Genomic DNA, 12,118 nt, shown 5'->3' with positions numbered 1-12,118 from the left:
TGTACTGTGTACAGTTCTGGTGTCCCCAACATAAGAAGGACATGGAACTGTTGGAGCAAGTCCAGAGGAGGGTCACGAAGTTGATAAGAGGGCTGGAGCACCTCCCCTATGAAGACATGCTGAGAAAGTAGGGACTATTCAGTCTAGAGAAGACAAGGTTGAATGGAGACCTCATAGCAACCTTCCAGTATCTGAAGGAGGCTACAGGGACTGTTTGTCAGGAACTGTAGTGACAGGACAAGGAGTAATGGGTACAAACTGCAAGAGGAGAAATTTAGGCTGGATATTAGGATGACATTATTTATTGTGAGCTTGATGAGGCACTGGAACAGGTTGCTCAGGGAGATTGTGGCTGCCCCATCCCTGGCAGTGCTCAAGGCGAGGTTGGATGGGGCTCTGAGCAACCTGGTCTAGTGGAGGGTTGGGGCAGGGGGGGTTGGCACTAGATGATCTTTAAGGTCCTTTCCAAATCCGCAACATTCCATGATTCTATGTAAACACATTGGTAGACTCTCCGTCCCAACAGACAGGACTCCCCCCGCTGCCCGGCAGGCGATGGTCTGATCGGGGCGGTGCCAGGCTGCCTCCCCCCCCTCCCCCCGCCGCCTGCCGCGCCTTGGTACGGCCCGCGGGGCCGCGGTGCGCGCCGGGAGCGGGGCCGGGCGGAGAAGCATCGCAGCGCTGCCGGCGTTCCCGTCCCGCTACAGCCCGGCCCGACATGGCCCTCAACAAGTCCATGCACGCCCGCAACCGCTACAAGGACAAGCCGCCTGACTTCGCCTACCTGGCCGGCAAGTACCCCGAGTTCCAGCAGCACGTGCAGACCACCCTCGCCGGCAGGGTGAGGTACGGCCGGGGCGGGATGGGACGGGACTGGATAGGCTGGGCTGGGCTGGGCTGGGCTGGGCTGGGCTGGGTGCCTGCCCGTGTGTGTGTGTGTGTGTCCGCCCCCGGGCGCCCTTAAAAGAGCTGCCTGTGCCTTTCAGCCTGAATTTCAAGGACCCCGAGGCAGTGAGGGCTCTGACGTGCACCCTGCTGAAGGAGGATTTCGGGCTTACCATCGATATCCCCGTGGAAAGGCTCATTCCCACCGTCCCCTTGAGGCTGAACTACATCCACTGGGTTGAGGATCTCATCGGCCACCAGGATGCTGAGAAGCAAGTGCTGAGGCGAGGCATCGACATAGGTACTTGGCAAAACAAAATGTTTATTTCATTGTTTCCCGTCAGCGGCACTAGCGGGTATAATTTTGTTGCACACCCACAGGGAAACGTGAAGTTTGAGATACAAAAATAATTTGAGTTTGGCTTTTTGGATCCTTGAATTCTCTTGAGTGTTCTGTGGTACACAAAAATTAGGTTGCTACTAATACAGGCAAAAATGTCATTCTACAAGAATTTAAAAAAAGAAAATATCATGTTTCTTCTCAATGTTCTAACCAATGAACTGTGTTTGATTTATAATCTATTAATTTTGCTTTTGAATGTCTGCACAAGAGAGTTTGTGAGTTGCATAGCAATATTTTCTAGTGTTCCATTCAATAACATTTTTTCTGCTTTTATGAGTATTTTGACAGGTGAATGATCTGTCCTTTTTAAACTTTGATTTTAATTTATTTCAATTTATCTATTTTCATAAGCTAAATTGTAGGAAAGGCTTAATTAGAAAACAGGGCAAATGCTAGTGAAGCTGTATTTTGGTTGTAGATGGTCAAAGCTTTCCTGTTTATTGTAGAAAAATGTTCTTTTAAGTGGTCTAAGCATCAGCAGATGTGTACTATTGTCCAGTGTAGTTTCTTCAGTTTCAGTCTGGATTATTGGGTAATAGGAGGACAATATTTAGATTAGGCAGCAAATTAATGTAAACAGTTACTCAGTAGAAATGTGAATTTATAAGATGTACACTGATGCACATAATTTGCTTTTCATTAGAAACAAAAAAAAAAAAGGCAAGCTCTGTAGGAACTTCCGCATACAAATAATAAAATTGGCATTTAGCTTCCAAATTTTTGGTTATTCTATATGAATTATTTAAAAGGCACCAGTAGAAGTACATTTGAATTTAGTTCACATCTTTTATTTTGTCAATAGAATCTTCCTTTACAGTTTCGAAGGCTTGTTTCTAAAGATTGTTTTGTGCTGAAGAAAATTCATAACGAAACTGAGAGAAGCTGGAATTTAATTTCCAACCCATGTTTTAATGCTTGACATTAAAATTAAAACTACTGACTTCCTCAAAGCTTGGGTTCAGGAATCTGGGTAACTGTGCCAGATTTTACATTTCTGTTTTCTTGGCATTTGCTAGCACGACTTTTTATAACGGAATTTTTCTATCTCCTGAAATTTGCTGACTTGTATTTTTAGCTGGAGTTGTGCTGGATACCAGGTTTGTATCAATCACATGCTGTGTGCACAGCTGCTTTCCTTTTATAACTTAAATTTCTTAGCCAGCTTCTATGCATTTGATATTAGTTTTCAGTTTTGAAAATATTTCTATGAACTTCGTCATGGTAGGTGGCTGGGTAGAAGAGACAGATCCTCTTAAGTCCTCCACATACTGCAAAATCTTCAGTTTGAGTTTGCATGAACTTTGATGTTCCAGCTCTGGGAAGGCAGTAAGTCATCCAAGAGAGATGTTACAGCAGTGCTGGAAATTACTGCATGCTTTTGCCTACTGACAGACATTGTCATGGATGTTTCAATAAGTCAGTATAACAGATTCTTGTTATATGTCTAAACTCAAGTTTTGTGGTGGTGGGATACCTTTCCCTTGTATCCATTCCCTTTAATCCTGAATTTAACAGTTATTGGTAATTTGACCACCTAGATGTGCTGTAACTATTTTGTGCTAGTATCTCTCTGTTACCAAGTTTTAGTCTGTCTGTCTGTCTTTTTAGTTATCTTAATTGGTACTTGTGGTTTTTTGATAGTTTTGGGCATCCAAGAAGGTCTGATGGAACAAAATTTTTTCTGTGGTTGCTCTATGAATCAAAGTAAATTATTTGTGATAGATAATAGAAAAATGCAGAAGAGATATATATTTGTGGTAGTAAAACTAAAATTTGCTTTAGTAAAACCAGAATGTATTTGGCTTTCTGTATATAAATTAATCACTGTTGTACAGAAGGAAAATAGCTTAAAACAAAGTTAATAATTTACTAGAAATTTATGCCAGATTATTAAATTCTTTATATTACTAAAAGTGGATATTTGACAATGTTATTTTTCAAATTACGAAAATAAAGCTCACTAAAGATCTGAGTAGTAGATGATCAGTAATCAGCGTTTTGTGAAGTTAGTTCTTTTTGTTGTAAAAAGTACATAGTTAACAGCCACACTAGGTACAACACCAGAGACTTACTTTGCCTTTCTCATGGATTTTTCACTCCTGCAGGGACAGGGGCATCTTGCATATACCCATTACTCGGAGCAACCTTAAATGGCTGGTATTTTCTTGCAACAGAAGTGGATGACATGTGCTTCAATTATGCCAAGAAGAATGTGGAACAGAATAACTTGTCTGATCTTATAAAAGGTATGATGTAATAAGGTATTTATCAGTATACAAATGTTGTGACGTATTTTTGCCGTGTTCAGTGGCACATCAGAATCTGTGTTCCTTCCAAATACACGCTCAACTGTTTTTACTGAAGCAGAATATTCACTGAGGCCCTTGTGTGCTTAAACGGAAAAACCAGCTCATCTAGCATGGGATGTGTGGATACAGAACTATTCTTCCTCACAAAAACTGAAAGTTAAACTTCACCCTGGGGTGTTGTTATCTCTGAATTTCTTGTCTGTTACTGAAGTATTTCTTAGTGTTTGTGCTGTTTCTGCTGCTAAGTGACCTAGAGTGCTCCCCTTAGATAATTGCGTGACGCTGCCACATAGGCTTATCTTGTACAGATAGAGTTCTTTTTCCTCATTTCTGAATGAGGTCCTAACAATGCCTGTGGCAGCAATAGCAGTATGGCAGAATTGGTCTGGAATGATCTTGGAAAATTTTCTGTAGGAACTCAGTGTACTAAAAAGCATTTTATCATTTCTAAATAAAAACTTTGCTTCTGTTGGATTTTGGAAGCATCCTTATGAACAATCTATCGTAGTCTGTTGTCCATGTCAGTCTTGAAATCCAGAACTTGATTTGGAGAACACTGAGAGATTTCTGTGAACTGCTGCCATCACAGGACTTTTAGTGGTGTGGTTGGGTTTCACTATACTGGAAAAAAGGCTGGCAAAGGAACATGCCTCATGAGAAGCTGTAGTGCCTGTAGCTGGAAGCCCTTAAAGCTCATTTGTGGTTGTATTGGAGAACTCAGTATAACTCATTCAGTCCCTACTGTTTTAAACAGACTTGTGGTTCTGCTGCTGTGTATAAACATACAAGCTGTTTGTATGCAAATCCTCAATCTGAAGTTTTTATTTACATGCTAATATTTGTTACATGTCTTTTATAGAAAGTATTGTTTAGAAAGTACAGCTTTTATACAATGTGTAATGTATGTGGCATGCTAGATAGAATATGAAGTTCCTTACTGACCAAATTCACATTTTCTAATAGTGGTTAAGGTACCACAGAAGACACTCCTAATGGATGCACTGAAGGAAGAATCTGAGATCATTTATGATTTCTGCATGTGCAACCCCCCCTTTTTTGCCAACCAGCTGGAAGCAAAGGTAAGCTCACAAACTGAATGTTGCCTGTACTTCAGTATTCTGTCAGTGGGAAGGTAGCAACAATTTTTAACCTCTTTACTTGGAGAAGCTGGATTGGAAAATCCCATATCATTGTGAAATAGCATTTAAATCTTCTCCCTCTTCACCCCGTGGCCCTTAAGGGAATTTTGAAAACTTAACTGTTACCTTTCCGAAAGTACAGGATGAGCTGTAGAATTGCACAAGTTCTTACTGTCTTAGAGAATTAGTTTGGAAACTAGACAGCTAGTAAATCTGTAATCAAGTGCCTGCTGCATAACAGTGGTGCAGAGGAATTAGTTTCTGGCATTATGCTTATCTCTATTCTTTGTTTCCTTAGTGATGTAGGCAGTATCATACAGCTCAGAGCAGGTCTTGAAATACCCACTGAATGCAGTCAGAATATAGGCCAGTAGAATAAAGATTTAAGATTTAATAAAACACTGTAGTTTGTAATTGTGTAGATGCATGTAGTCAGCATGTCTTACACGTATTGGAACCACATACTTCATATTAGCAGGATCCTGATGTGTGGCAAGTACCTTACCTGGTTTGAGATTGTAGCAATTTCACTGTTATGCTTATCTGGAATATATCTTTGTCTATTATCCGTGGTGCTGATGGGGGGAGGATAACTAGAGGTGGTGATGCTTGGTACCAACTAAAGACTGAGGCAGGAAGCAGTGAACAAAACAAGACGAACATTTCATTAAATGTTCATGTCAAATGTTCCTTTTTATTTTATCCAGGGAGTAAATTCTCGAAATCCACGGCGTCCCCCTCCCAGTTCTGTAAATACAGGAGGTATCACAGAAATCATGGCTGAGGGAGGAGAACTAGAATTTGTCAAAAGAATTATTCATGATAGTCTTCAACTTAAAAAGCGGTTACGGTAAGTGCTTTTGCTTCCAGTTAAAAAAGCCCCAAACCAAACACCTTTTACCTTCATATTTGGCAGAAATCATGTGAAAATGACATTTTAAGTAAGGTATGTAGCTGTAGTCCAGTGGTATCTGTTTGGCTTGTTTAATGATACATGCACATCAGTAATCGTTCCTGAGCATCAAACAATTAGAACTCATTGCTGGAGGTATTTAAAAGCAGGAGACAAAAAAACCCTGTATGAGTGACACTTGTTGGGTAGAGCCCTTCCCAAATCTTCATTCGTGAAGCCTGGCCATGATGTACTTGCAGTTAAAATAGCAGACACTTGCTAAAGACAACCAAGGCTCATTCTGGGATGGAGGAGAGTTTATGACATTGCCTAATTATCTGTTCATTCCTTAAAAGTTTCTATCTTTTCCTGACTGAATTTTGGCAACTAGCAGCTTTGCCTGCTAAAGGGCACTGTTGTACTGTCTTGGGTCAATACAGTGAGGCCTTCTTTAGGAGAACATAAGCAGATAGCACATCAGTTCAGTTTTCTGACTATCAGGTTTTCACTCCCCCCGTGTTGTACGTTAATATCTATAGCTGTTCTGGAAAATTCCTTTTTTTAATTATTTTTTAAATATCCTTCTAAAATACAGCTGCCAGAATGTTATGTGTCTGTTACTATAGGTACATCAGTGCCCTAAGAAAGGAAATACAGTCTGCCTTTTCTATGTTCAAGAAATGTTTTACTTTTGTCTTGTTTAGACCCTTCTAGGCAGAGCATTGCATAGAACCTCATCTAATTGTCATCCTGATAATCCTTTTTTTTTAATGTACAGAATATTTAATTTGCATATGTGAACAATTTAAAGTGCTTGCCCTCAGTTTAGGTGCATACTTTTGAAAAAACTGTCCCTTGATAATGGGAATTCTAATTTTCATCTTTCAATACATTACATATATGTATTTATGAGTAAGCTTTTTGGATCCAGTAATCAAAAAATATGGAAGAGGGGGTTGTAGAGCTTGAATAATAATTTAGATGAAGAACAGAGCTGTAATATTTGGAGATGCTGAAGATGTGGAGCTGTGTGGAAGGGTAAGCTTCACCAGAAGTGGGAAAATGAATTTCTTTCCTTTTTTTCCCCTGGTTTTTTCCTCATGAAATATGGATTAGTTTATGGAAACCTGGATGAGGAAGTTAATGGTGAGCAGGAGGAATGGTCAGTATGCCTGCTTCTGAGGTACAAATGCTTGTCAATAGTCGATTATTCCTTTTTATTCTGATTCATTCTCCAAAGAAAGGGGAGAAATTGGAACAAATTCTTGTAAGTTGTAACATCTTTCACATAACTAGGGTCACTTTTTGAAAAAAAATTCTTGGTTGTTTAGGTATTGTTTCAGTAATAGTCTTAATGTATTTCCTAAAAGGTCAAAAAGATTTCCCTGTCCAATCTGTCTTTGGGCCTTCTGGTCTTAAGTTTGTTGTGCCATGTCCTAGTCACTCTGTTTAAGTGTGATTTTTTGTTGTTGTTGTTGTTTTGGTTTTAAATCTCCTATTGTTCTGGCAGCTTTCTGCTCCAAGTAGTTCTTACTGGTAGTTGCCATTTTCAGTTGATCTTTATTTGTAAAACACTTGGTTAATGTGTTCTCTGCAGATGGTACAGTTGCATGTTGGGGAAGAAATGCAGTTTAGCACCACTAAAAGAAGAACTTCGAATCCAGGGGGTGAGTTTGTACAGAGTCCATAGATACCCTGTGTGTGTTCTATACAATATATACTACATTTCAGTGCACTTGGGTAATTATTGTAGAATTATTTTACTGAGTTTTTATTACAAGAAGGAACTGCAATGCCTTGTTAGGGAAACAGTTAAGATTTAGTTATTGTAGATTCAAAGCTGACAGATAGGTAGCAAATTCTGTCTCCAGGTTTTTGTCTTTACTGTGTGTTGAAGCATGTCTTCGTCCATTCTAGAACCTGCAGCGTTCCTGCTTCAAAATAGCCTCATAGGGTTGTTGTAAAAAAAAATAAATCTAACTTTCTTTCCTCTTAGCTTACATGAAATCTAGCAATTTTGTTGATAGAAGAAATTGGAAAATGATTTAAGTGAGAGCATTGTTTTGTTTGTGTACAATTCTGGCACCAAATAAAATTGAACCTTGTGCTGCTATTCTCATTTTGATGGCTTTCTGGAGGAAGCAGAGCGTAGCATTTCCGTACACAGAAAGTGATCGTGAGATCTGTCCTTACATATGGGGGAAGGAAAGAGAATACATGATAAAATCAATTCCCAGAAAGATGAATTACAGGCCATAGGGAATCTGTAAATTCCATGCTAAAAGCAGATGCTGAGCTAGGCACAAAATTTCAAGCATCTGATTTTCATCTCTGTTGCATCAACAGTTCATCTTGAACTGTTGCACCTCAGTCTTAGTAAAGTTAGAGAAATCATTGCAAACCTTGGTTCCTTTTGTATTTTTCTTTTTGTTCAGGTTTGTAATCTTTTTTGCATCAGAGCTGAGAATATGTTTGTTTTAACCAAGCACATATTGTGTTGTGGTTCACGTTAGGATGCAGCAGAAATGTTCCAGAAAGTCTGCTCATTGTTCCAACTGTCCTAACATTTGCTGTATTTATTGGAAATTTTGATAGAAAGACAGGAAAAGTTCTAGTATAGAGACAGTTTTTCCTCTCTCTTTTTTCAAAAGTAGCAGATTTTTTTTTCCTTTTTTTCTCCTTCTATGCAGGCCTGGGGCTTATGCTCTAGAGCTGCTTATCAGAGTGAAGTGGGATGTTTGATTTTTATCCTTGCTAGTATTTAACACATTCTCCATACCATACATAAATGCCTTACAGCATCCATGCATGGAAAGACTAGACAACAGTAACATCTGAGTTTTAGATTTAAAGTCAGTGTAAATGCAGATTTGATTTTTTTGGAGCAGATAAAGAGTAGTGGGCAGTGGTATCAGGCTTGGCACTAACCAACTTCAGGTGGCCCTGATGTCTCTGAGCTGTGTCAGAAAGAATCTCCATTTCTGTCACGAGAAAATATGCTTTGTTTAAAAATGTGTGCAGTAGAGCAATGTTGTTTGTGAATCTGAAATGAAGTTTTGTCTTACTTCTTTGCATAGGTTCCTAAAGTCACTCATACTGAATTCTGTCAAGGACGCACCATGAGGTGGGCACTAGCATGGAGTTTCTATGACGATGTACAAGTACCTGTAAGTAGCTTAATCTGATTTGCGTGGTGATTGTCTGTGCCTCTTGCTTAGGAAGGGGCTAATGAGCTATAACTACTGTGATACAAACTGGTCTTCTTTCGATTGGAACATTGGATGTGCTGGGCTGTGTGGACAGTGGAATTTCTTAGCTGGCTGGTGGTCTGTTAGCAGTTGTTACAAGTGATTCATGAGTGACTCATGTTAGGGGTGGGAAAAGGAAGCCAGTGTAGGAACTTCCTATGGGTTTCAGTGAAAGTAAGGATAATTTGTAATATGAGAGCAGTTTAGTAGTAATAAAAATGTGCTAAGTTTGGGGCTGGATTTGAATTTAAGCTTCCTTTTGAGAACTCAGTTTTAATTTAACATGTAGATTCTGTTACCAAATAGTTACAATCATGTCTAACTCAGACTTGACTACATGAATGTATGTGGAGCTCGTTCACCTTAAATGTGAGCCAGTTGCTTTTTTGGATCTGGGTGTTCATATACTTGAAGATAGGTATACACAATAACCGACCTTACAGAGGACACAAGTAGAGCTTCAGTGAACTTGGATCAAAGTGTGGATATTAGCAGTTGACCTCTATTCCCAAGTGCAGCTGCATTTTCTCAGCTCACAGAACGCTAATAGTCCGAAGGAACCAATGAAGCTTTTTGCCCAACATCTGAAGATAAACTCCCTCTGTCCATCAGGCTAGTGTAAAGTGCATGATACTGTTAGCTGGTTTTAGTCTAAAACTCTTGAGGGTGAAATAAAACAGGCTGTGTGAATGACTGTTCAGTGGCTTACATTATGGCTCTTAATCGTCATGTCTTATAGAATCATAGTCTTCTGAGTACAAAAGTCAGCCCACTAATACTGCATAGACTTGTAATTTGTTTTCTTTCTTTCTACTTCTAGTCACCTCCTTCTAAAAGAAGAAAATTAGAAAAACCACGAAAACCAATTACATTTATGGTCTTGGCTTCTACAGTCAAAGAGTTATCCATCAAAGCTGCAGCTATGGGCTGGGATGCTGTAGAAGCTATTGCTGTGGTTAGAGCCTGGGTAGAGAAGATTCTCACTGATCTGAAGGTACAGTATGAAATACTAGATGTTAAAACAACATTCTAATTGAAAGCATAACTGTGACAGGATTGAATGAAATTCTGCTGTTTTCTGCAATAGGTTCAGCATAAACGTGTTCCCTGTGGAAAAGATGAAGTTAGCCTGTTTGTGACTGCCATTGAAAACTCCTGGATTCATTTAAGGAGAAAGAAACGAGAGAGAATAAGGCAGTTACGAGAGCTTCCTCGAGCTTCTGAAGATATTCTGCAAGCAATGGAAGAGGAAAAGAACAGCCAGAAGAGTGTGAGCAACAATTCGGACTGTGAAAACCCCAAAACTGAAGACTCTGAAACGAGGTTTATGGCACCTAATGAGGATGTCCAGTTGACCACAGGTGATGAGCTACCAGAGGAATCTGCTGCCAAAGAAGAACACAGTGATCCTGTGAAGGAAGAGGAGATGGAAGCAAAGCAGGGAGAAACATCTCTTGGCAAAGGTTCTGGTGATGCAAAGGAGGAAACCTGCCCTTCAGAGGAAGCTAGCAATCTGACGGTTGAAAATGAACAAAGCCCCAAAGAAACTAGTAAATGTTTTCTCTTTAAGTGTTTAATGAATGTGAAGAAAGAAGGAAATGATGTGTTAGTAGAAATGCACTGGGTTGAAGGACAGAACAGAGACTTGATGAACCAGCTGTGCACTTACTTACGGAACCAAATTCTTCGACTGGTTGCTAGTTAGCCCGTTTTCCTGCTTTGGTAAAGTAGGTCTGTCCTCAAATTTTGTAAACTATTTTTAATTAATTAAAAATTTCTGTTAGCAAAACCTGTCTTTTCCCCCTTAAAAAAAAAAGAGTAGAATTAAGATAGATGTGCCCTTTAATGTTTTAAATAGCTTTTTCAAAGCTGCAAGGAGGACACGAAGTGTACTTCAGGGGACCTGAAGTCATGAGGAAGTAACAGATTTTGTGCTGCAGTTGTAAAACTACATGTTAAAGTGAAACATGTCTATGCTGTGAGCATTTCGAGTATCAACAGTGCTTATTCTGGTCTTTTTTCTGGCGCAATAGGTTTATATATTGTTTCTAAGTAGAATACTGAGATATTTTCTTCAATATTTTTTTAAATACTAATACAGGAAATGGTTAGTCTGCTGTGGGAATTGTTTTCTGCAGTGAGAAGTCTTCAGCAAAGGGTTTCAGTATGCCTCTTCTGTTTAATATGTTTAACTTTTGGTCTTCGGAGTTGCAGAATGGATACATTCTCCAAGTGTCAATTCATTAAAATAATTGAAGTGCATGTTGTACTTGTCTGGTGCTTGGGCTTTGAAACACAGAAGGGCCTACTGTTAGCGTCTGGTTTTGTGAACATTAACAACAAAAGAAGCTTTTTGAGCTGTTTGATTTTAAAGAGGATTTAAATATGTTGACTCTACCATTAACCATTCCTTACACTTACTCAGATATAATTGCGTGAAATGACAGCACTGTTCTTAAAGGATTTTGCTTCCATTTAACCCTGAGAGATTGCTTTAATGACATGACTGAGAATACATGCTCATCTTTGAGGGCCAGAAGTTCTTTCTGCAAGACAAAAATGGGTACAGAAGCTTTAGGTTTTTGCAAAGGAAGATAACTGGAATGAAGGCTGTTGCTTCCACACCTGAATCCCCAGTCCTTTTTAGTATTGGCTGTTTTCCCAGTGTTTCTGGGCCAATGACCTGTTCCTATGAGAAGAGGGACATGGGTCTTTGATGCCTCAGATAGGGTGTGTGTATGTGTTTGAGATGATGAGCACTGGTGCCGCTTCCCATAAAGGCAGATTTCCAAGCTGTGATCCATTTCTCTGTAGAGATATGCAGAACATGGAGAGAAGGTTTTTCTGAGAGAGAGGAGCATGTGTGCACGGGTTACCCAAAGTGAAACACAGCAGCACTGGACAGCAGGAAATAACTACGTATGTTCATGCTCCTGGAACCATTTTGAATATTCACCCCTAGTTCTTGATATTTCTGGAAAGATTAGTATGTTTCCTTAAGTTGAAATCAAAAGCAACTTAGAAAAGCCCTATTTTTTGATATCATGCTTTTTAGCACTTTTTTGGGTGATGGACAAAGACATGCATTTTTTGGATATTGCAGAATTTTTACTGAACTGCTTCTGATACTCATCACTGAGGAGAGATAAAACCAGTCCTGCTCTTTTAGAATCTGAAGCTGTTATTTCGGCTGAGCCATTCGAACCACCAAGCGAGGCTGTTCGTCCTTTGTGCTGTTCTCT

General features: G+C 39.5%; 1 protein-coding gene across 1 annotated transcript; it reads left to right on the top strand.

Annotated features, from left to right (window-relative positions):
- The first annotated feature begins 718 nt into the window (after positions 1-718).
- On the top strand, positions 719-11,138 carry METTL16 (methyltransferase like 16). The gene is made up of 9 exons (XM_027653474.1): positions 719-846; positions 987-1,186; positions 3,394-3,534; positions 4,561-4,676; positions 5,444-5,586; positions 7,226-7,295; positions 8,706-8,795; positions 9,697-9,870; positions 9,964-11,138. The coding sequence occupies exons 1-9, from the start codon at positions 719-721 to the stop codon at positions 10,579-10,581; spliced, it is 1,680 nt and encodes a 559-aa protein (XP_027509275.1). The 3' UTR covers positions 10,582-11,138.
- The last annotated feature ends 980 nt before the right edge of the window (positions 11,139-12,118 follow it).

This window comes from Corapipo altera, unplaced genomic scaffold, assembly GCF_003945725.1.
Source record: "Corapipo altera isolate COAL_440 unplaced genomic scaffold, ASM394572v1 61, whole genome shotgun sequence".
Lineage (NCBI taxonomy): Eukaryota > Metazoa > Chordata > Aves > Passeriformes > Pipridae > Corapipo > Corapipo altera.
This window is presented reverse-complemented; position numbering and strand designations above follow the sequence as displayed.